The 25,404-nt window shown below is 42.7% G+C and overlaps 1 protein-coding gene across 8 annotated transcripts in view; it reads left to right on the top strand.

Annotated features, from left to right (window-relative positions):
* Nucleotides 1–24,772, top strand: part of cux1b (cut-like homeobox 1b) — a 64,259-nt gene extending 39,487 nt beyond the window's left edge. For 2 of the 8 annotated variants that reach the window (XM_014011056.1, XM_014011053.1), the window contains exons 9-23: nt 3,782–3,830; nt 5,615–5,719; nt 6,473–6,661; nt 6,832–6,890; nt 7,080–7,122; nt 7,264–7,360; nt 8,864–9,661; nt 10,340–10,423; nt 10,894–10,995; nt 11,100–11,650; nt 11,756–11,897; nt 12,484–12,774; nt 12,868–13,056; nt 14,706–14,970; nt 15,120–21,617. In XM_014011056.1, coding sequence (XP_013866510.1) covers nt 3,782–3,830; nt 5,615–5,719; nt 6,473–6,661; nt 6,832–6,890; nt 7,080–7,122; nt 7,264–7,360; nt 8,864–9,661; nt 10,340–10,423; nt 10,894–10,995; nt 11,100–11,650; nt 11,756–11,897; nt 12,484–12,774; nt 12,868–13,056; nt 14,706–14,970; nt 15,120–15,627 — 3,472 coding nt within the window. In that variant the 3' untranslated portion in view covers nt 15,628–21,617. Of the gene's footprint in view, nt 1–3,781; nt 3,831–5,614; nt 5,720–6,472; nt 6,662–6,831; nt 6,891–7,079; nt 7,123–7,263; nt 7,361–8,863; nt 9,662–10,339; nt 10,424–10,893; nt 10,996–11,099; nt 11,651–11,755; nt 11,898–12,483; nt 12,775–12,867; nt 13,057–14,705; nt 14,971–15,119; nt 21,618–22,425; nt 22,621–22,735; nt 22,852–22,983; nt 23,101–23,186; nt 23,271–23,640; nt 23,698–23,774; nt 23,856–23,963; nt 24,029–24,103 lie in introns of those variants that run through there. The other 6 variants (XM_014011060.1, XM_014011055.1, XM_014011059.1 and 3 more) reach the window with 4 other exon arrangements.
* The last annotated feature ends 632 nt before the right edge of the window (nt 24,773–25,404 follow it).

The following is a 25,404-nucleotide window of genomic DNA, read 5'->3' on the forward strand; positions in this document are numbered from 1 at the left end:
ACACACACACACACACACACACACACACACACACACACACACACACACACACACACACACCCCGTGTCTGTTCCTTTAGTGTCAGGGGGAGAAAAAATAAATAAAAATGTGAAAAGACGCTCACAGTCGGCCCCCATTTGCTTACAGAAACTAATAAGCACATGCCCGCCCACATCCACACACATGCACTCGCATACAAGTACACACGCTCGCTCACTCGTGAGCCCGAGGCAGTCAGGGTCCTTGACTATGTGGCGTGCTGTGATCTGAAATTTTAATGCAACGCTTTAAAGCGCACACAAACCCTCTCTAACCCTGCACCCTCCCAGTCCTTGGAGTCCTTCCTCCGTTTACTGCTTGGCTGAGCAAATCGCCAGTGTTTGGCTGAACACAACTTTTAACCCTTTAACTGCATATATTTTAGTGCGGCAAAAAAATAAAAGGCGCAGACGCCATTCGTATCGTGCACTTTTTCCTCTATAGAAACTCACTGTAAACTTCCCAGTGAGGAGGACTTTGTGTGACAAACCTCCCTCCTCCCTCCCTCCATCCTCCTACTGCATTTGGGTAATCTGCCTTTTAAAATGCGCGCTGACACACCCTGTGAATTTTTAGGTGCAGTGCCTAATGTGTGTGAGCGCCAGCACGCCGTTGGGGAGGCTGTAGCGTAGCCCCCCTGTCTGTGTCTGTGCTGCAAGGGTCTGGCTGGCCGTTTTTTATTCGTTTAGTCCTTGTTAAAGATTAATGATATATTGATCTCTGGGCCCCACAGGACGCTTTAAGAGTGCGTGTGCATGCCAGCTCCTCTTCATCTTTGTGCGTAAATCTATCTGTGTAACTATGCTGATAACCATTTAATTGCAGATAATTAGCCAGCTGTAGACCCCCCCCCCTTTAGTTTTTTCTTGTGTTCATCTTAAGTACCCACAAAAAAATAAAATGGTGMAACACGTATACACACTCAGACACTCACATCTAGCTTTTCTTTAAGCCCCCTTGAAATCCCCAAGGTAACACACTGTGAAAACGCAATGTGGAGAAAGCCACAGAAAGAAAAGGAATGGAGTGATGAAAGCTGGGAGGGGGGCAAAAAGCAAGCCAGGGGCTCGAGGCCTCAGCGAGGAACCGAGGGATAAGAGTGCGATAGAGGAGGGAAATGAAAAACTAAATTGGGGAATATCCTGCTGGCACCGAGGACAGAGGCCGAAGAAGAGCAAGCGAAAAGATGAGAGACGGGAGGTGGAAGGAGAAAGAGAGAGAGAGAGAGAGATGAAAAGGCGGGGGCAAAAAGTGGAGGGCAGTGTGTTTAGGAGGGGGAAAGAATAGAGGGTGGAAAAGAAAAGGAGCAGTTGAGTGAGGAGCAGGAGATAAGAAATGAAAAGGCTAGTCTGAGATGGAGGAAGTACAGTAGGGGCTTAGAGGCTCTGGGTTTGTTTCAGAAGTCCTACGCTGATGTCATTGGGTGCATCCATTGGCTTTCATGGCACAAAAGAAGTGTGTTTCTGTGGTGTGTTTTTTGTGTATTCATGTGATTTTTAGTGTGTTTGTCCACCTACTTTCTAGCGCCGCTATGTGGCTGTTGAGTAGAGTTTTTTTTTAATGGGAGAAAAAAAGAGAAACTTGATGTCACCAAAGAGCCAATCTCTGTATTGTTGAGTGTTTGAGGCTTTGATTCCACTGGGTGCGTTGGCAGGCCATGGACAGTTCCTGCCCTGCTCAGCGACTGACTGACTGACTGTATCAGGATATGCAGAAAATCCCTTCCCTGTGATCTGCTTTGGCCCTCAGCCTCTAGCTTTGCCTTTATAATTCCCAAATACAGCCAAATCCAAAGGTTATTTAAGAAGACTTTGTGCATCTGTACTTTGATTAAATGATCACATTTGGAGTGAGAGAAGCCCGCTGTATTTGGGTTGCATTACTACCCATAAACGCTCTCCATTACAAGCTTTTCTAGCTTGTTGGCTCCGTGACCTCACATTAGTGTGTGCGCGGGAGAGGGGGCTGAGTGCACACGTGGGTCTCGCACACTATATAGCTTAAGTCAGGATAAAAGCCGTTGAGGTAGTGTACTGTTCTGTTGCTTAAACACACACCAGATCCTTTTAACTACTAAGGAAAGGAGTAAAAGCAGCGAGTGAAAAGCTCTCCCGCCCACATCTGATTCCTTTCGCTGCGTTGCCCGTGGCACAACGTTGACCTAATATCAACCGTGTCTGTTTTGTTAAACACATTCAAATCAGTAGTACTTTAGCCTATGGGACATAACACTGTTTCGCATACTGTGACACACAAATACAAAGGCTGCGTGGGCTATTGGGTTCACTATCAAAAGACTGCGGTCAAATCAAAAGGTCTTAATGGACGCAGCAGCTCAAACATGTGCTCGCATTTTTGCACTCAGTGCTGCACATGTATTCTTGTCGGTATGTAATGTTTTAAATAAACATGCCAGCGTAAGCAGTGCAACTTTGCACTGTGTTGAACGCTGTTYGTGAGGTTATGTGCTTTGTAAGGTAAAATGTGTTTTAGGGCCCAGACTCACACAGTATTAATTACCAGGGAGGCTAACTATACTTAGTCATTAGTTTGTGTTGTTTAGCCTGCAACTTTTGTGAAGGTTTAAAATAATAATTAAGATGCTTTTAGGTGGAGTTTTGTGGAAAGGTTAGGAACACATATTTGTTGTAGGCAGCCCTTGGAATGACTTCATCAGAATGGTTTTATCCTGGCAGATTGATGAGCAAACGGCTGGTCCGAGTGGGCTCAAGACAACAACTTCAGTCTGTAAATTATTTTATTTCGTGCAAATACAGTTTTAAAGAATATGGCTAGAAATAATCAGATTTTATGATTCCTGTTGGAATAATAATGCTGGTAATCACCAAGTTGCTTTGGAAACAGCTAGCTACTGCAAATAACTATAGAAACCTGTATGTCATTATGTGATGCAAGTCTGATCACATTGTAAAGGTTTATTAAAAAACTTTCTAATCAAATATACAAAATATAAACTGAAGTTTTAAGTCATCAGTAGTTCACTTTAGTCTCGGAGTACCTGTTAGCTTGTCGATTTTGTCAGATTTAAACTGAGATTTTTCAAAGAGCAATCTATGACAGGTAAGATATTAACTTTTTATAAGTTTTCCACAGAACCCCACTCCAATGATCTAAACAAACAGTTTGACAATAATTGGCAATTTGTTTTGAATTTTTCTTTAATTCCTCCATGTTTTTATCTTATTGTTTGTAGGCAGGTGGTAGGTTTTCACATCACTCATGGAGGAAAATATTTCCAAACTCCTATGAGAATTACGATGCCGTATTTTGACGTCTGACCTCTAGCAAGTGAGAGGTGAACCCTGGCCTCCATCCAGACCATTAGTCAGACACAATCACACAGCTTCATAGCAGATTAGTCTGCTGTATTAGGACTTAGAGCTCTATTAATGTAATCCCTCTGTTTTAGTGTGGCCTGGGCTTTAGGAGCTTACATGTGCACACCCACAYGCAAAGACACACTTAAATACATATATGCACGCATACAAGCTGTTTGGGTAATGGAGTTCACAATCAGTGGATTAAGGTGAAATTTAGACAGTAGCTTAATGGACGCAGCATTCTTTAAATGTGTATCCTCTGAATATAATTGTTTGGTGTTCTTTTCTTTCTGAGAATTGTCCACTCATTTATCCCGTTTGTTTTTTGTAAGCTCATTTTGAGACTCTTAAGTCTCCTGTTCTGTGATTTTCTTTAGATTAATAATAATGATCTTTTTCAGGGTCGATGAGATTGAGATGGTGATGACAGACCTGGAGAGAGCCAATCAGGTAACCCACTCAATGCTAAACGGCCTGTTTTAAAAAAGAAGTAGCATTTAAAATTAATCTCTACTTCATTAACTTTGTGCATTTTGTCACCAAATGCCAAAACATTAAACCTGTCCAGTCTTATTAGTGTAAATCTGACTCATTTKTTCCAAAACCTTGACGATTGTCTAAAATAAAGACTGTATGATCGAGTCACAACAGCACTGTTCAGCACATTTCTTTAATGTTAAACATGGCTCGCGCTGTTTTTAGTTGACCTCACTCTGGCTGTCTTGCTGCAGAAAATATTCACCTGAGTACCAAATGTGCATTAATCTGTGCCTGAAAATAGTCCTGAACAAGCGCACCATTTGTTCTACTTTCAGTAACATTAATATCCAGCTGTTTAAAGGATTTATTGAGTTCTTTCTAAAAGAAAGAAAAAGCATCATGTATTTTTGACTTGCTTAAACCCAAGATGTGCTTGTTTTTCCAACAGCCTGCTTTTGTTTTTGCTTTATAATATTTTTAGAAGTAAGAAAAATGTGAGCTATTAAACAGATTTGCTTACAGATTCACTATCTATAAAAATTTGCCCTACATGAACATGTAATGACTTTGCTCATCACCGTGAGGGTCAGTTTGTTTTATGTTATTTTTCTGCACACCTACTCGTTCAGCTGAAATACCCCCGCCTTTGTGTAGTTAAATATTCCTGTACTATCTGTTAATGTCATTGTTGTTAACTTTCATTGTTAGTCCAAGAGTATGATTTTGGTTAAAGGGGTAGCATAGGCATGTAATGTTAATATTAGCCCAAAGGTTAACGCTTCAACTATAATGCCACAAACGCACTATTCACACTTCTGATCTGAGGTTTACGCAGGGTGACAGCGTGGCCTGCAGCTCACTCAGACTTTTTATATGCTTTTATAAGAAGAAAATGGAAAACAGGGTGTTTTTTTTCTCCTCTTGCGACTAGCACTTTAGCTCCCACCCAGTCAATAACAGCTCTCAATGTGGTTGCAATTAGAAACGCTGTGAAATCGGCTCCCTGTAACTTCTAATGATGGGAAGTTGGCCTGTGTTGCAGATGATTCCCCACACAGAACATGGCTGTGTGGTTCTAAAWTTAAGGCAGAGGGAATTATCTAAGTTCAGTGGGATAATTTTCTATTTTTAATTATAAAACTGCTATTTCAGTTCTTTTTTGTTTTCTGTGTATTTGTTTTGGCTCCCTCCCCCCATACAACCAGCACACCGCAATATAAAGGTGTAGGCACATTGTGTAATGGAAAATCTTTTCTTTTAAATTTTATAACCCCTCTGCCCAACAGTCGTGTGGTGTGCTCTTTAAAACGTGTCACAAACAGCTCAGTGATCATTGACCCAGAGGTGCGCAAGCTCTTATTCTGCCTTTTTTTAATATATATTTCTATGAAATTAGTTTCACTATGTTTGTTAGAAAAATTAAGACATGTTTAGATGGGAGGAAAAAATCTTAACTTAGAGGGTTTCCCTGAACTTAGTGCTAAATCAAATGGAATGAAGCTTTTGAGTTATTTTTGAGAAAGTTGAATGTAAGCATCTAAACTTTGTTTTTGATTCTTGAAGATGTTCAGCTTCTAATTCGAGGAGTTTCCTCAGTTTTAACTAAGAAGGAGCCAAAGACAAGAACATCTTCAGGAATAATAACAAAATAAACCCAACAGTTTCAACCCACCATGATTACATGTCCTGGACGACTGAGAATTTACACCAGTATAAAAAAGATTTTTGTTTCCCGTGTGTTTGTTTCCTTCCAGCGAGCAGAAGCAGCTCAGAGGGAGGCAGAGTCCCTCAGAGAGCAGCTGTCCCTGAGTAACCAATCCCAGCAGCCCAGCAGTCCATCCAAGGCTGACCCCGACTCGGTAACATGTTTTATTTGTACACCGGTTGGTTGACAAAACGCTGTTGATAAACTCAAACTTTTATTCTTTACTGTGATGAAAGACAGTTACCTGCTAAAGCAAATCAGCCTTAGCAAACAGAAAAACAACGCTCTCTGTTTCACGTTGAGCTAAAGTTTGATGTTTTAGTAGCTGAGGGGGCTTGGACTGATCAAACCTTCATTTTCACATCACTGTATCTACTAATTTAAGAAGCTAGAGATCACAAGTTGTGTGATGCTGCATTTATTTATTGTAAGCGTTTATAGATTTTTACTTTTTTTATAAAGTTTATTTTTAATTGATTCATCCTCACGTTGRTGTTTTTGATCACGTAGTCCTAAATGGGTGCATTTATCATTTAAAGGGCATCGGGTGGTCTGTGCCAAATTTCCCCATAGGGACAATAACAATGCGTATTTATCAATGGAAGTTAGACTCTTGTATCACCAGTGATGGTATTACCAATTTGGTAGAACATGATTGGTGAATAAATAATGGATTTATTAGGCTTGTAAACCAAAAAAAGCAAATAAACAACAGAGTCAGACTGTTGATGCGCCAAACTATTAACTTTGYTGCAGTGCAGAGCAGTTTTAATTTGTTATTTATTGGAATATTCCTCTRAAGGAGAGGGGGTTGTTTATATTAGGGAGATTTTTATATAAATAAATAGCATATGTTTAGTTACATTTTAGGTAAATAAATAAATCTGCAGTCTTCTCTGACCTGCAGGAGCAAGCAGCAGAGGCGGCGTCCCACTCAAGTCTGGAGGCGGAGCTCAGGGCCAAAGAAAGGGAGACCGCCCAGCTGGTGGAGGATGTCCAGAGACTGCAGGCCAGCCTGACTAAACTCCGAGAGACCACCAGCTCCCAGATCTTACAGCTGGAGCAGCAGCTGAGCAGTAAATCTGCAGTTCTGAAGGTACAAACAAAAGCATACAGCTCCTTTTGAGGGGAGGGAAGAGAGTGCTTTAAGCTAAAACTTTAAGCAAGAATATTTTAATTCTTATTTATAATAGTATAGATTGAAGTGTTCGAAGTGGACCCATGTCATAAAATGTTACTTTATTTAAATCTGTTTGTGAACTGCAGGAACTGGAGGAGAAACTGGAAAGTCAAGCTGACTATGAAGAGGTCAAGAAGGAGTTGAGGTGAGAAGTTAACAAGACAGGAAGTGTGTGTTTTATCTCTGATTTGAGATTTATACATCAAAGTGCCCAAAAGATGGTGAAGCTGTTTTGTCTTCAGCTTTATATTGTCTCACTTTGTCCTCTTTTTAAAGAGTATTATGTGATAAATGTGTTTTCAAATGATATTACAGCTTTTTTTAATCTCCTCAGTATCCTCAAGACTATGGAGTTTGGAACTTCTGACTCAGTGCAGGTAAAAATACTTTATTGTGCTGTTGAAATAATACTCTTCTGGTTAAGTTATTGGCATAAAAACTGAATCTGAAGTCAGAGGAAAGATTACAATGAAAAAAGAAAACATTTGAATCTCTTTTCCACCTGTCCGTCTCACCAGGACTCTTCCAAACCTCTGGAGGTGCTGCTGCTGGAGAAGAATCGAGCTCTTCAATCAGAGAGTGCTGCTCTGCGCATCGCCAACACCGAGCTGAGTGGTAAGTCTGGCTAGATGACAAGTGCTTGTTCACGAAACTGAAACCCTGACCAGAAAAGCTGGAAGAAGCTGAATTCAAAACACGCTGATGGCTGAAAAAAAAAAGTCAATTTATCATCAGGTGAGGATCAGCAGGGATGTAGAACGAGCATCAGGAAAATAAAAACATGCAGAGTGGCGTGCAAAAGTTTTTATTAAAAGAAAAACAAATAAAATGAGCGATTATGTGGTTAGTTATTTTTTAAAATCCAAATCAGCAGTTTTTTAACAGACTTAAAACTCATTAAAAACTATGACAAGAAATGAAAAACATTTGGCTGCAAAAACTGCCAGTTTGGGGCTCTTTTTTATTGAATATTAGCACATTTTTTTCCACAGAAACAAAATATTTGATCAGAGTACCAAAAACCTTTGAYGCCACTGCATGTTTGCATACAAATACATATTTTCTCTGAGAATACTTTTAATTTCTTTATTAAATATTTGTTGAATCGTACTTCCATTTACAGACTAAAGGATTGAAAAATGCAAAAAGCATGTTATAAATTTTTCATACAAGTACATACAGTAGATGCTGCTTGAGTCACACATTTAACAGAAAAAATCCACGTTAATTCACCAGCAGGAGGTCAACCTGGAAGGTAAACTAAACCGCATTTAACAAAAACGAGGACATCACACTATGTTCCTTACATCAGGACTTTTGCCCTCTGCAACTGTGTTTATGGGTTTGAAATGTCAGCGCTTTAGGCTTGAATAGTTGAATAGCTTAGAATTGATTAACATTCTCAGTGAAAGGGGCTTACTGTCTCATTGAATCATGTTAGTTTCAATGGTTATGCATTAGAATGTTTCTCCGCAGCGCTCGTCATCAAGATGAATTCACGTAGTTGGAAGTCTGAGTAAATGTAGTTTAATCTCTACATGATCTGGTGATTGTAAAAAAAATACATTTGTGTGTTTAACTGCTAAATGAGAGCTGTGAAGTCTGTGTTTGGTGATGAATCTGTCATTTTTGTTTATTTATTTTTTAACCTGGAGTGTTTTATTTTATAAGAACTATAAACTGTGTTGCTCCATCTGCAATGAAACGAGAACATCATGTTCTGCAGCAGCAGAAATGAAGAGGACTCACATTGGCTTTCTGAGGACAAATTTGACCTGTGTTCAGTTACCTCCACATTGTCTGTGGGAGAAAGAGAAACCGAGCCCTGGGCCAGGCTAATCTGCCCAAGTGGCACGGAGACAACTGTTTTGTTTGTCCTTTTTCTTTCCTTCCAGGCTGTGTCTTACAAGAAAGGTTGAAATCACAAATGCATGGGCACTTTGTCTGGGGGGGCTTGGCAAAAAAGAAAAAAAGAAAAAAAAAATCAAAGTTCACTAATTTGGAAAAGACTCCACCAAGATAACTTTAAACTTTTTTTATTCTCTCTCTCTTGTTTTTGGAAACCCCTTTTTTGTTGACTCCCCCCATAATGCATTGTGTGTTTAACCTTTCTTGTAGGGTCAGCCGGGCGAAAAGGGACAGAAGAGTCCACAACAACAAAGGAGGACACGGTGAACAGCGACCCCTCGTCCTCGCCCACCCCTCCACCTCCCTCTGTCCCTTCCTCCTCTCAGCTGCCCCTGTCTCGCGCTCACACAGACTCCCTCAACACTGCCACAACCAGCGGTGAAACACACCCCTTCACTCCTACGGGCATTGGACAGGAGCTCTACTCCCCCATGTTTCCTCTGGTGGGGGGAAAGATGGCTCTGAACTCCTTGATTCAGCGGCAGCTGCTCCAAACCTTCTACTCAAAAGCCTTGCAGGAGTCATCTGGAATCCACAGTGGAGCTCTCCTCTTCACCCCCTTTACTCCGGCCCTCTCCTCCATCCCTACCTCCACGCCCGGCTCGGGCTCTGCTACCATCCCTCTGGCAGCCAGCAGCCCTCAGCCACCTCCGGCCAGTCCTGACATGGCTCCCGTCAACGGGAGCAGCACGGCGGGCAGCGCCCCGTCCCCGTCACCCAGCCACTCCGACGCCAACACCGGGAGCGTGTTGGACGGCGAGGACATGGACACGGCGGAGATCGCCCGGCAGGTGAAGGAGCAGCTGATCAAGCACAACATCGGCCAGCGCGTGTTCGGCCACTACGTGCTGGGACTGTCCCAGGGTTCGGTCAGCGAGATCCTGGCGAGACCAAAGCCGTGGAACAAGTTAACCATCCGAGGGAAGGAGCCCTTCCACAAGATGAGGCAGTTCCTCGCCGATGAGCAGAACATCCTCGCTCTGCGCAGCATTCAGGGACGACAGAGAGGTCAGTCTATATGTCGTAACATGCCTCTGCGTGAAAGAGTGTGTGTGTGTGTGGATGCGTCTTGTGTGTGTGTTTGCGCACAGCCCTGCACAGAGCTATTGATTAGCCTGTCATTACGGACTAGCTTTTTTATTTTTCTTTCTCTTTCCTGACTCCCTTTCTGTGCCACACCTGTGTGTTGTGAACGAGTTCCTGGTCACGCACCGATCCCAAGAGCCTCTCTCAGCTATTGTGGTCAATACAGAAACCTTTCACACATCGATAGTATTGATCGGAGGGAACTAGGAGGAAGCCAGGGGTACTGTTAACTGTGGGTAGATTCGATTAGCCCGGGCCTGCTTTTCTTTACGCATCAGGACATTTCTGATTGAAGGTGGCCTCAAAAATGAATTCCAAACTTAACCTGCACTTCATCTGCCTTTGTTTTAAACTTGCTCGCTTGTCTCTCAGTTCAGCTGTGGCTTTCTATTTGAATATTTTTAGTTGGGGTAGAAGTTTAACTACAACTGTGGCCACAGATGGTACAGATCAATGTGTTTATGGGACAATATAATGTGCATTGGATGGAACAAAACAATCCTTGTATTTTCAGGGCACCATGTAGTCTAGCTATAAAAAAAAGAAGAACACTGACGCAGCAGTGCTGTAACATAGTGTGTGGTATATTGTTTTTAACAGAGGGCTCAGGCCAGCCCCAGCTTAGCCGAGTGTTTCAGGATGTTCCGAAGCGGAGATCCATCTCCGATACACCTTCACACACAGGTCTGTCCCCTTCACATGCAGAGATTCTAGCACGTTCTGTCTGTGTGGCATGTTTGTGTCGGGGTGTATCCATGGTGTGCGTGCGTGTGTGTGTGTGTTGTCGTTTATTAATTGTAGGCAGGCTTACAGATATAAATGTGCCTTGAAGGTAACCACACAGTCCCAGTGACTTGCGTCAAAGGAAAATTCAGCATGTATATTAGGGCATTTTATTGGTAGCTGTTATTCTGTGGGGCGTATTTATTTGAAGTGTGCATGTGTGAGCTCCAAATGGACCAGAGAAGTGAAGACAACCTCTTCAGAATAGCTGGCTTGTAGTTTAGTGTTGGGAATGTTCTTTGTGCTGTGCTATTAGTGTAATTATTTGATGTCATCATTGGCTCCATTATTCCTCAATATGCWCCATCCCCGTGTTTTTAATCTTAACGTAATTTCCTGTCTCTTCCCGTCCCCTCGTCCTCTCCTTCTAGGTAACATCACGGCTCGTGTCCGCACCCCTGAGGCAGGTTCAGATGAAGCTATCAAGTCCATACTGGAGCAGGCCAAACGAGAGCTGCAGGTGCAGAAAGCYGGTGAGTTGTAGTTTATTTCCTCATCTCCAGAACAGCCCGAGCGTTAAAGAGGCGCTGCGTTATGTCTGTGTCTTCACTGACGGCCAGTTTCCCCTCTTTAATAGACTTGTCCCACGCTCCRCCGTCCTACACGGGACTGAAGGGAGGGGGCGGAGGTGGAGTGGCGAGCGGCGGGGGCAGCGGCTCAGACGAAGCCATCCGCTCCATCTTGGAGCAGGCGCGCAGAGAAATGGAGGCGAACCAGGCTGCGCTGGAGCCCATCCTCAAAGCTTCATCCTCGTCTTCCTCCTCAGCCTTGTCTCAGAGGGACATCCTGAACTCTCCCCTCACCGCCCCGCTCCCACCCTACAACCCCCTGGCGCTCTCGCTCAAGAAGCCTCCCAGCTCCCTCCTGTCCTCGCCTTCGTCCCCGTCTCCCATCCTGGACTTCAGCTCCGGTGGGAAGAGAGAGGGCCGAGCTTCCTCAGGGATCGACATGTCGGCCGACGGATTGTTCAGGCAGGGGCGCGCCTCYGAGGGCTCAGCCCGCTCCGGGAGTGCCGCCGGAGTGGGCTAYTGGAGGGAGCAGTGGTGGAGCAACATGCACTCAGACCCGCGGAGGACCATGTCCAGCCAGACGGGAGAGGAAAACCATCACCAGGAGGACTCCAAAGAGGTGAGGGCGTTGGTGAAATCAAAACAAACCTCTCTTCTCTGTAGTCTTCCTGCTCTGGCTCCAAACCAGTTTTCATGTCTGAACCGTCCTCACGGTGTGTTTCAGGGAATACTGAGCGACAGCCTGTCTCGACACAAACCGTGGAACAAGTTGAACCAGAGGAGCAGAGAGCCATACCTTCGTATGCAGCCRTGGGTCAACGGAGACCAGGGGCAGAATGCACACGTCCAGCAAACTCAGAACCAAGGTACAAACACACAACCTGTGTGGACTCACACCATGCCATGGTTATTCTAAAAACCTGATTAGAGCTGGTGACTAGTTGTTACTGTCAGTCTGTCACTCAGCCTTACCCACCATCCTCCTCCTGGCCTCCCTCCCACCATCCCCCCTTCCCCAGTGCTGTGGCAGTGTCAGCCAGCAAGCTGCTGGTTTGTCATGTCATAGACAAGTTAGTGTTGCAGCGCCAGATGGCAGCTCGGTGTGTGTGTGTACGTGCATGTGTGTGTCTCCTTTTCTCTCTGGGGGTGTAAACAGCAGCTAATGTACACTGACAGCTCCTCATGACTGCTCTCTTCCAGCCTGCTGAGCTGCACAGCAGTACTACACAGACACAGACAGGGAGATGAAGGAATAGGAGGAGGAAGCCAAAAAAAAAAAAGCTTCAAACTGAAAACTTAAGCACCCTTTGCTGTTGAACAGGAGTTAAATTGCTCGACGTGATTCGACTGAAGTTCCTCCTGATCCCAGCGGGGAGAGGAGACGACRACTGTGGTTTCTCACATGACGTAAGGCCTCACCCTAACCTGTGTGATTCTTTGTTCTCCTCGAAGCAGAGGGGACCCCCAAGACCTCAGCGAGCTGCAGCCCGGCTCCCGAGTCCCCGCTCAGTTCAGCCGAGGAGTCCGTCAACGGCCTCAGTGGCGATCCACTTGCTTCGCAGTCCTCGGGTCTTAAACCTCCATCCGAAGATCCCTCAGGTGGGGAGTCCCAACCTGGAACCCCGCTGCCTCTGCCAGGTCACTCAGGTCTCAGCATCCAGGAGATGGTTGCAATGTCTCCTGAGCTCGATACGTACGCTATCACCAAGAAGGTGAAGGAGGTGCTAACTGATAATAATCTCGGTAAGACGCAGTGGGATGTTGTTTTGGTGCAGTTGCGTTCAAAAATCCGTTCTGTGGAGTGACCGTTTCTTCTCTTTCCTCTTGCCTAACCAGGCCAGCGACTATTTGGGGAGACCATCCTGGGTCTGACTCAGGGTTCCGTCTCAGACCTGCTGGCTAGGCCTAAACCTTGGCACAAGCTGAGCCTGAAGGGCAGGGAGCCGTTTGTCCGMATGCAGCTTTGGCTCCAGGACCCACACAGTGTGGAGAAACTCATGGACATGAAACGCCTGGAGAAGAAAGGTGTGTAAGAAAAGCTAGAGGAGATGGGAGCACTGAAAGTGGACTCTTTATGGYGCAGCGTCCTGTCGGAAACAATGAGGATGAGTCAGAGATGCCTTCATCTGATCTGTTTCAACATGCTTTTATTTTATAAATACATTCGTACACAAACAGAAAAACAACAGCAGTCTTTGATTTGCACATCTGCACACAGTATCCTTTGTGCAGGACAGCAGAGCATGTTGTGCAGATCACAGTCATCTTGGTGTGATGTCAGTACCAATCAGGACTGCAGACATCACGTACTATATTCAATGTGACAGCTCAGGGACTGCCGGGGGCCTGCTTACTCACAGTCATCAGCACTCCTCTTCATCACCGTCATCATTATTATAATCATCAGTGTCTATAAGCTTTTATTTTAATCTTTTTTTTTTAGTCCATAGTCCCTCTGTCACTCCACGGTCTTCTGTATTATGCTCTGTCTGCAAAATGTGTTAGTCAGCAAAGCCAAGAGACCTCCCCACTCCCAGCAGCCTCAGAGTGACCCCTACCTACCTGGATCAAGATCAGTTTATCCTTCTGAAATCGCATAAAACGGTGCGTTTGACTACGGATCGGATGGTATATTTTGCATTTAGGCTCGTTTCAGACTATCGACCTAAAGTAATGCATCCAAACATCAATGGAGCAAACGTTCCGGGCCACCAGCACAGCCCCGAGTAAAGACATGGACCTAATCCAGACCAACCGTATTTGACCTCTCACTCTGGCGGTACAAGCCTGCGAGGCARCGCGCAACTTTCAGAGTGCTCTAACCTTGCTCTGAGGGGTTTATTTCCCCCCATCTCGCAACACTAATATATCTGGCAGCGCATATCGGGGTTGAGAAAATGTCAACCTCGTGCGAAGCTGCCATGAGCTGTTCRTTTTCAGCTGCTGGTGCCTGCAGTAAATAGAGCTGCTCGTGGGCTGCAAAATGGAAGGGATGAGTTCATTGTTAAAATGGGTAAGAAAGATAAGAGCGCCATCTAGTGGTGGGAGAGGGAACAGACAGGGTTAGTGTTCAGAGGTCCAGGGAGGACAACTTTCTCCTATATTTTGTTTTATATTTTCCATCGTTTCTCACAAATTTAACTTCTTCTCTAGCATCGTCATTTTTAAYATTAAAAGCAATAAATAAACAGTTAACAATTTTTTTTTTATTCCAGGTGGTTGCAGTAACTGTTAATATCTTTATCCAGAAATAAAAGCTGCATTTTTCTATACAGGACTCAGTTTGTTGTTCTGTGAAGAAATTATTGAAATTACTTGAAAATTCTTACATATGTAGGATTTTAATTGGATAACGTTAGTCCTCACGGTAAATAATTTTAGTCAAATTATCAAGGTAAACATGTTTGTCTATTTGTTAAATTTTAACTTTTAAACTTTTGTTTTTTTTAGACTAGAACTATAATTTTAGATCAAGAACAATTTTAATAGTTRAAATTGCATGTTTACTTATTTTCTAGTACATTGTTCAAATTTGTATGTAAAGTCTATATTATATGTAAATAATATACCATCTTCCTCAATAAAAGCTGGATTATGAATAGTTTTATTTAAATTCGTCTTGTTTGTTCATTACTAACACTTTTTGTTTTGTCTTTATGTTTTGTTTTTACCAGCGTACATGAAGCGGCGGCTGAGCTCCCTGAGTGATGGTCATTCTGTGGAAGGAGCTTTGGTGGGCTCTGATTACATGCAGGGCTCCCAGAGTCCGGGACAGCAGCAGCTGAAGAAGCCCAGAGTGGTCCTGGGCCCTGAAGAGAAGGAGGCCCTGAAGAAAGCTTATCAGCAGAAACCCTACCCCTCCCCTAAAACCATCGAGGAGCTGGCCTCCCAGCTCAACTTGAAGACCAGTACAGTTATCAACTGGTTCCATAATTACAGGTCGGTACCTGGAAATGAAACATGTTTTATTTGTTTTTTTTTTCTTCCTTGTTTCCTGTTTATTTGAACTGTTTACATAAGTTTTGTTCAGTGACATTGTTAGGAATGTATTGTAAGACTCGTAAACTCTGAACTTGTTTCTCCACCAGGTCACGGATCAGAAGAGAGCTCTTCATAGARGAGATCCAGGCAGCTGGAGGGGTGGTTCCAGGCAGCGACGGGGGATCTCCTTCTCTACGCGGGTCCAAATCAGGAGAAGGGGACAGCTGTGATGGAACAGAATCTGAGGGAACAGTGGAGAGCCGCCAGGGACTGGGCATGAGTCTGGAGGATCACAGAGGAGCGTGCAAAGACCACAGTATGGAGACTGAGTCAGAGGTCGGGGGCTCTAATAATTCCCCTGCCCAGTTAGACTGCACCACCTCAGGCTTAGCCGGGCCAGGCTCCAGCTGTGGACAAAGTGGACTGGGGCTCTTCAGCCTCACAGAGGCGTCCTCCAGTAGCTCTGCCTCGAGTACAAACATCCCGGCCTCTGGCCCGACCAGAAACCCCAGGGACAACAATCTGCGCAAGAAAAAAGCAGCCAATCTGAATAACATCATCCACAGGCTGGAGAAGGCTGCCAGTAAAGAGGATCCCTCAGAGTGGGAGTTTTAGCTCCCTGTCTATCCTTCGTCCCTATCCTCCCATAACCTCACGACCTCTAACCTTGGACCCCTCCTGCTCTGTTCCAGTCGGAGAGTGGACACAGCCAAAGTCAAGCTCAGCAGCCATTTTTATTACAGAGAAGCTTTCCAAAAAAAAGAGGAAAGAAACAAAGAGTGGTTGGCAAAACCCTTCAAAAGAAGATTTACTGAACACATGGAAGAACAAAATAAGAGAGCTTAAGTGTCTCTCCTGTTAGTTATTTTATTTTTTAACTGAGTTTTTGTTTTTGTACTGAGAAAAAGCACTTAGCCGTCCTGCTGGCCACTGGCCCTGCTGTACCTCCCCTCTATCACCAGCCACTGGTGCACCAGACTGGTTAGTCCTGAGCTGGGGGGTCTGACCCCGCAGCTGGGGTTCGAACCTGGACTCAGTAACACAGGCCAGGCCTGACACAGCAGCTGTCACAGTGATGGACACTGATAGACGATGGAGACAGGAACTCTCTTACAAGAACCCTCACTTTGTTAAAGGAGATTTTTTCCCGCTCTTCTTCTCACCTCCCAAGTGTCCACAAACCTCCCCTCACTCAGTGAGACGCCTCATTTTTCACACTGTAGAGTGACTGTTACAAACCCTTTGCCTTTTTCACTCACTGCGTGTGCGTTTGCGTGTTAGAGGTTGTGTCAGTGTGTGCACCTGTGTGTGTGCGTGTATTTGTTGCGTGTGTGTGAACACCTAAAACCGGTGTGTACTCTTCTCAATGGCAGCATGTTTTYCTTTTTTTAAGTCACTCCTACGCTCTTAAGAGGGTAGCAGGCTGAGCTGCCACAGTTACTGATAGAAGACAGATGAACTTTGACCTGTTGTGTCCCGCATCCTATCCTGCTGACAGCCATGTGATGGCCAGAAGGATCTTTTAATTCCTCACAAACAAACGCACTCACCTGAAGAGGAAGGAAAGAAGGAAGGAACCCTCTCTTTTTGCCTCCTTAGACCCTTCTTTTTAGGATGAAGGATCTCTGTTTTTGATACTGCAATTTGGTTGCCAATAAGAGATTGCACAGTCTATTGACTCTAAAGAGTACAAAATAGGGAATTCTAGGAAACATTTTTAATTAGTACAAAATAAGAACAGAAAACAAGAGAATAACAAGTTACTGATTAAAAAAAAAGACGACAAATTAGAGTGGAGTAACGTTGCAGCACGATGAACTTGTGTAGTACTGTAGCTGTCTGACATGGTGATACTATACGTGTCTCTTGTTGTTTTGATTTGATTTTTTTAGGTTGTGCACGTCACAGCTGTACCCAGCACTGGACCTGCTGGGCACGTGTGCACCGCTAACAAAATTCTCTTCGTTCACAAACGCATCTTTTTATAGGCCAAAATCAGGAAGAGTGTGTGTTTTTGTGCGTCCTCTTTGTGTACGTGTGTGTGTGTGTGCGCGCGTGTGTGTGCATTTATACTTGCCTGCATGTAAGTCAGGGTTGAGGTCAATTTGCTCAATTTAAGACGTAGATTTTAAAGATTCTCGACTGAAAAACAGAGGGGTTTTCAGCAAGTTAATTGCTGAATTTTTATTATGATTATTAATATTATTATTATTTTAAAAAATTTCTGCTGGTTGCTGTCGAAGTGAGTTCACCCCAGCCCTGGTGTGAGTAGTTTCCACTCTCCTCCAGTCTTTCCTGTATCCAGGGATGTGTGTGTGTGTGTCTTATTATTATTATTTTTTATTTTGCATTGAATTCTACTGTAAACACTACAAACTTTAAGGCATATCACCTCCTCCCTGTCCCACACAAACCCTCAGTGCCTGTCAGCCCACTGCCTCCCCATTTTTGTGTGCGATTTTTTGCGTGGATGCACGTACACGCATGCCTGTCAATACATGCGTGTGCACACGTGTGTGTGTGTGTGAGAGAGAGAGAAAGAGATCGAGTGTTAGTTTCCAATGAGTGGGGTCATATTTCTACTTGCACACACTACTAGTGCACAACTAACACCCTTCTTTAAGCTGTTTGATGCGTTACCATTGCATTAATAATCTTCTCACAAAGTAGTGTAATACTATGATTTACTGTAGCTTGGTTTTATTGCATTTATAGTTTGGTTTTTATTCTGCTTATTTATAGGTGCTGTATTTTTTTTTTCATTTAATGTCTTATCATATGAGTTGTCTATTTTTTAAGGGATTATACTTTTCCTGAGGGCAAGTAACATTTTTATTAGACGTATAGACTGCCGGCAGTATTGGTTAATATTTACAAAGATGTACTAGTTCTCATTTGTTTGTATATTCATGAATCCTAAAGTTTAGTGTCATTTCAATCGCTTTGAAAATGTGTTTGCTACAGTTCATGCTCCCATAAGCTTAAAGCTCTCACCGCGACTGTTCTGCTCTTAAATTGCTAGCTAGAGAATCAAAGGACATATCAAGATCAGTGAATATATTTTAGTCAGGTTTTTTTTCTTTTCTTTTTTCATTTATTTCTCTCGAGCAAAGCCCGACACTAGCGCTCAGCGGGGCGCGCAGCTTCATTTAGCCAGAGTCGCCCGTCCATTAATCACACAAACATAATTAACCGCTCCAAATTTCTACTCAAATAGGTCAAATGAAATTACCTAAACTTGAGAACGCGCGCGAGTGTGTTAACTTGAAAAAAAAAAAAGAGGTCATATCTGCCAAATTGAGATTAGAGAAGTGTACCAGCGAGCGGGTGTGCTACGCCATATCGAGCAGAGATAGCCAGCCTATGATTATGCAGAATTTCTATTGCAGTTCGTAACGAAGCACTTATGAGGATCTTTTTATGACTCAACCTCGGACAGGGTCTGTAAACACTACAACAGAGTACGATCCCAGGATCCTGGGAAGTGTCTGCACCCCCCCCCTTTTTTTTAAAAGAAAAGAAAAATCGTGGTTGTAAACCAAGCACAGACTCTTATCCACCAACACTAAAACTGAAACATAAGGTGGCTGTACGCATCTGTCCAACTGCAGACACACAAAACGCTGTCGTCCTGTACAGTTGTGGATATTCTGAGATGTTTTTGGGGTTTTGTTCAGTCTCCTCAGTCCATCCTGAAGCCTTCCTGTTCCCCTAAAGCGTGCATCCTTTTTGACTTTTATCCAATAAATAACCAATCGTGTCGCTGCACTGCGTTCTGACGCGTTAGTTACAATTGAGATTTTCCTGATGTGTCCGTGAAGCCTTCCCGAGCACGGGCTCCTCCTGCAGGCGACAGATGTTAGACGTCTGCCTGCTGCAGCACAGTGAAGGCTGAACTCCAGCAGCTCTGACAGGACAACCACGATGTGTTTCAGTAACGAACAGCTCCTGTAAAATCCACATTTAATGGCAAAGTCCGGATCTTTGAAGTGGAGTTTTGTGGAAAGGCGATAGATAATATCTTACCTGTTGTAGATGGCTCTTTGAATGACCTGAGTTTGGGGAAACTGTGTTTTTCTGACTGGGTTGGTGAGTAAAGCAGAGACCAAAGTGAATTGCTGCTTTTAAAATGACTTCAAACTCAAAACATTTTGAAACTGCTCTGATGAAATGTTCCTATAAACCTTTACGCTGTCAGCAGTTCTGCATGACAGTTATTTTAGGTATTTCTTCAAATAACCATACAGTTCTACATAAATAACTGTAGGATTTAAAACTTACCAAGGTTTTCTTTCTGGTCGTCAAACTTCATTCAGTTCTCTCTAACACGATGCTGCTTTCTCTTAGGAGCACTTCCTGAACTTGTTGTGGAAAAGGTCGCACTCTGGAATGTCGAGGTTAGATAGTCGTGTTCCTGCTGCTGTGGACTGTTTGAACACTTCCTTATCTCTACTCACAACTGGACAAACATCTACATGTCTGCCTGTTCTGAGGCAGGTTTTTTAAAATAAAGCAAAGTTAACTTTATTTTTAAATTGTGCTTTTAAATCGGGTTGAAAACCTCAGATTGTTACCAGCTGGGGCTGTGACCTCCATGTTAATCTCCATAAATTAAATTAAGTTAAATAGCTATTGCTATTGACAGAATTTTTTATCGTAATTATTACAAAATTAAAACGAGTAGATTAATTGATTACAAAAACTACCCGTTGTTAAGACCATTTGTGTTGACTTTGTTTATTAAGATTATTGTCAATATTTGTATATAAAGCTAATAGATAATTGTGGTCACGATATCTTGCATAATTCTTTAGCACATTAAAAACAAAATGCTTTTCAATTTAGTCAGACTAAATGTTAAAATACTGCAATAAAATATGTGTAAAACACGTTAAATCAAGTAAAAAGATGAGTTTTTAATCAAAGATTTAAAAGATTTTTTGTAGATAAAATAAGTCGATGTTTTGATCCCGTCCCCACTTTAATCAAACTGCATCACTGTTTCTCCAAACTGAGGTTCAAAGAGCYATCTGTAACAGGTAAGATAATAGCAGTTCAGAGCTGCTCTGCAGAACCCTGCTTTAAAAGAGACGTTTTGCTTTTTTACAGCCAGATCCCCCCTCAGTTCACCAGAACCAGGCGAGATCATCAGATTTGTGCCTTTAACTGCCAAGCAGGGCACCAAACTAGTGATGTCTTTCCAGTTTCAGCTGATCTCTCACACCTGGGTCTGTTTTATTTTTTATTTATTTTTTCTCCCAGCCTTCATGTTGGTACTTAAACTCCTCTGGGCTTTTTGGAGCGAGGTCAGGAAAGCAGATCCAGAGGAGGGCAAACATTGTGTGTATCCTAACGACTAACGAGTCATGTTTCAGTCCAGGTCTTATTTCAGACAGTCATTTGTTTGTTTCCCCCCTGAATACATTTCTTATTTTGTACATAAACTAGCAGCGATTTAAAAAAATATATATATATAAAAAAGAAAAAAGGCCAGAGCGTTGAATGAAGGAGGAAGCATGCAGAACACAGCATACACTGTAATAACACTGAATATCTTCACAGGGCATTTTTATATTTTCCTTTTTTTTTTTCTTTTCTGTTTATGTCAGGTTTGTTGTGACGTTGATAAACGGCACTACAGGTATTGATAATGACGCGTGCCAATTCTGTTTTTTGCGGGGAAAAAGAGACGTCTGTAAATAACGGTCGATCGATGGAGTAGCCGATCGATCTCGCTGTCGTCGCGGCGTACTTCTGTTCGAAGGCAGGAGCAGAGAAGAAGAAGAAGAAGAAGAAGAAGGGACGATTCAGGACTTTTTTCCATGATCCACAGATATTTTTCTACAAATTTAAATCAGATGATTCTATACACTGTTGAATAACATTGTAAAGGTGTAACAGATGCTGTATATCATATCAATGTTTTCTGAAGTCGTAAAAAGCTTTACTGTATGATCTGTCGAAGTCGTAGTTATTCGTTTTTGACACGTTAGTTGTAAATGGAAGCCCGAACAGCAGCACTGGTCACCATATTCAGGAAAAAAATAATAAAAACGACAAAAAGAAAAAAAAACAAAAGATAAAAGAAAAACCTCAGATGTTTTTTGTAATACTTTTAGAATATATCTTATGAAGTGGGTTTTTTTTGTAAGGAAACACTTTCTGAATCAGCGGTGCTGTATGCAGAGCACACTCAGTAATACATTTACACACAAATACAGCACAAATACGCTCATCCTTTTTGTTTTTAAACCTCCCTCCACTCAGTCCCACCCCCTCAACGTCGGCTGCCGATTTTCAAGTCTTAAGCCATTTGTGCGTCATCTTTTTGTCACATCGTGTTTAAATGAAAGATTTTAACAGTTGGAGGGCGTTTAGGTCGACGGACTCGTTTCGGTTAATCGATTCGTTTTTAGTCGAGTCGAAGCAAAAAAAAAAAAAAAAAGCCAAATAGCGATGTAATCGTCCGCTCCTGTTGGTGGTGGTGGGGGAGAACAAAAAAGGGTTGGGTTTCTGTGTTTTCTCTACCTAGTGTTGTTCTTCTGTTCACCTGTTAGCTTGAACCACGGTGTGTGTAGTTTTGACAACCAAAAGGCCTGGGGAGACCTCCTCCACCCCCCACCTCCCTGTTTTGGAAAAGCTTTAAGATGCTCGATGAGGCTTTAGAAAACTTCAGAGTGTTTCTAGATGATTTTTTTTCTTTCTCCGATCCATCATCAACAACGTGGAAGTAATAATTCTCATCACTTCTCCCACTGCTTATTTTGTGTGTGAGTGTGTGTGTGTGTGTTGTACAAAAGGCTGCATGACTGTAAAGGGATGTTACAATGTTTTGATTTCTTTCTTTTGTTGGTTTTTATAAGCACTTCTCTCACTCCTAAGATGTTCTAAAAAAATTTTCAGGGTTTGCCCTACTTTTTGTTTTTTATTTTTGTTTTGTTTTTTGTTTGTTTTCCTCATGTATCATTGTTTCTTTAGCCTTTCTATTTACTAAACGTATCATGTTGTTTGTTCTTAGCACTGTAAAACAGTCCCTTCTACAAACATTGAAAAGCAATATCACTGTATGAAACGTTCACGATGTATTTGTTATGATTGACATTTGATTCATCATCATTATTATTATTATTATTATTATTATTATTCACATGCACCCTAGGTGTGATAATTGAAGTAAATCTCTTTTATACAAATACTAAAAGTGTGCTTTTGTTGTTTTTATTTCTGGAAAATGTTAAACACACAAATGGTTCTTTTAAAAAAAAGTATTCTCAGAGAAAAGTGGTTAGGGTTTCAGAAAGGTTTTTGAAGTGATTCGACTGTGTTACAGGTGAGTCGTCTCGACCGCTGCATTAGATTTTTGTGCAGGAGGAAAGCTGCCTCCTAACCCTTAACGGTCTGCGTGCCCCGCAGGACGCTACTCGGAGCTCCAGGCAGAGTTTTCGGCGGCGGTGCGAACCAGCGCCGAGCAGAAGGAACTGATCGTGAAGCTGGAGCACGACCTGAGCACCGTGCAGGCCTTGTCCTCCCTGTCGCGCCCCGACGCAGACGGGTCGGAGGTGGTGAACATTCCGGAGCCCATCAAAGAGGCCACCGCCATGTTTACTGGTAGGTCTGATGTTCTCATTTAACCCTTAGGAGACGAGATGGAAAATAGTTTTTTTTTATTTTATTTTGTTGTTGTTAATTTGAAGTCTTGGACAAGGAAATGTTTGTTTTTCAGCTGGTTCAGGCGTGAGCCTCCATCCCGAGCTCCCCCAGGGCCAGATGGACTCTCTGCTCTCCATCATCTCCAGCCAAAGGGAGAGGTTCCGCTCCCGCAACCAGGAGCTGGAAGCTGTGAGGCGTACAAACACAGAGCACGTTTTCCTGTTTGTCTCTCTGAGAAATGACTTCCTCATTGTGTGTGTGTGTGTGTGTGTGTGTGTGTGTGTGTGTGTGTGTGTGTGTGTGTCCGTGTCCTCCCTCCAGGAGAACCGCTCCACGCAGCAGACCATGCAGGCCCTGCAGAACGAGCTGGACAGCCTGAGGGCCGACAACATCAAGCTCTACGAGAAGATCAAGTTCCTGCAGAGCTACGCGGGCCGAGTGCGTCAAACCGCCGTCACGTTCGATGTTTAGTTGAARCGTTTGCGGAGAAGCTCAGATCTGTGCGTGTCGCTTTCATGTTGCAGGCCGGCGGCAGCGACGACACTGTGATGCGCTACTCCTCCCAGTACGAGGAGAGGCTGGACCCGTTTTCTTCCTTCAGCAAGCGGGTACAGGACCAGCGTCCACACCTCACACAGGAACAATCAGGCTCTTGTTTTCTCACTTATTTAGTTCATTATCAAAAGCTGAAAGGAAAAAAAATTCTTATTTATTTTAAAATGGCTCATTTTTCTCTGCTGACTTCTGGAGTTGCAGGGAAATCGCAGCGTTTAAGGCGGTGGGTGATATACTCTCCCACAGCTCTCCTAAATGTTTCAAACATAAAATAAAGCTCCACGTCACACACTACTAAACTTAGTCCTTTCAGCTCAGAAACAGAAATAATCTGAGCAGTTCCAACCTCAATCTGCATCACTTATCACGTTCATTGATTTCTAAAACAATCTGAGCCTTGAGACAGATGTGTTTTGTCTGCAGGAGCGTCAGCGCCGATACCTGAGCCTCAGTCCCTGGGATAAAGCCACTCTGAGTTTGGTGAGCCTGGACCTCCCTCATATGCTGCGATTTAATCTGAGCGCTTTAATCCTGATGTTTTGTTTGCTCCTCCTCAGGGTCGTGTGCTTCTCTCCAACAAGATGGCCAGAACCATCGCCTTCTTTTACACCCTGTTTCTGCATTGTTTGGTCTTCCTGGTAGGTTTTCTGTCCCTGCAGAGAGAGACCCATTCCTTCACCCCTTCACCCTGAAGACCTGTTTTTATTTTTATTTTATTTTATTTATTTTTTACTTTGACKTTCAAGGTTCTCTACAAGACGGCCTGGAGCGAGAGCATCGGCAGAGACTGCACCACTTTCTGCGCTAAGAAGTGAGTTTATGCTCCTCGTGTTCGACTGAAAACAGCAGATTCTCAGATTATAAATCCATCTTTTTTCTCTCTCAGGTATGCCGACCACCTCCACCGTTTCCACGAGGATGAGCAAAACCTCTGAGCTGTCCTACGTTACCACCTGCACAAAGCTCCGAGCATGAAGTTCCTGCTTTCTAATCCTGTCATATCTAAACTCTCCATTAGGGGGCATTTTAGAGCTGGGAGTTATTTAAAAGGGGTTRTCTCTTACTTTCTAGTGGTGTTCGAATTTCTGGTTCCTTTTTCTTTGTGTTTGGGTTAATATAAAATTAAAATACAATAATTATTAATAATCTCTGGTTTAAACCTAATTTACAGGAGTAAAATGTAGTTTAGTCCATCATAAGGGACCAGAATACTTTGATTTACTGTAGATTTGTTATTTTATTAATCAAAGAGATGTTTGGTGTTAAAGGTTAACATTTAGACGATAAAAGTTACGGTGGTGGAATTGGTGCAAATACAGGTAAGAGGGTTTTTTTGTGTGTTTTATTAGAAACAGATTGGATTGATTAGTGATGAAAAGGTGCAGTTTTGATTATCTTTGAAGTCAGCTTGTTACTGATTGAAGACGAGGCGGTTCTGTTGGTTTAATGGTTACTGTCATCACAATAAGTCAGAATATTTGGGTGCATGTTTACCAGGTGACTCCTCCCTTTCCTGTCTTTGCAGATGTATACTAATAAAGACTATGCAACAAGTTTCCTGTGTTCTCGTCTTGCAGATGTTTTGTTGTTTCTGAACAGATGCGGGGTCTATCTTAAGTAAGATGAGGTGTTGTGATTAATGACAGGGTTCCTGCAGGTCCTTAAAAGGCATTGAATTCATCAATCTAAAGTTAAGGCCTTAATTAGCCTTAAAATGTATTAAATCAATCTTTCAGAGGTCTTAAAAATGTTAACACATTGTAAGGATGATTGTAATTTGTCTCAAATATTGAAAGATTTAATATCAAATGTTTCTAATGCTAGTTGTTTTAAAACAAACATTTGGATAAAATTATTGCTAAATGTTGTTTATTCCATTTCTATTTATTGTGAAGTTGGTCTTAAATTTAATTTCAAGTTGCATTAAAGCAGTCTTAAAAACTCAAATTTACCTTGCCTTAAGCTGTAGGAACCCTGAAATGAACATCACACTTTCTGATGTGGACGTTTGCATAAATGTTTCATTATTTTTTAAGCCTATAAATGACAAAATTATTGTATATTTGTACTTTTTAAAAACTGGATCTTACATTGACCATTGATCTTGTAGACCCTAAAATTCACATAAATCAGATATTTGTCATACAGATTATTTACATACAGACATGGCCTGAGTGCTGTCGTGTT

Source organism: Austrofundulus limnaeus, unplaced genomic scaffold (genome assembly GCF_001266775.1).
Source record: "Austrofundulus limnaeus strain Quisiro unplaced genomic scaffold, Austrofundulus_limnaeus-1.0 Scaffold76, whole genome shotgun sequence".
Taxonomy (NCBI): domain Eukaryota; kingdom Metazoa; phylum Chordata; class Actinopteri; order Cyprinodontiformes; family Rivulidae; genus Austrofundulus; species Austrofundulus limnaeus.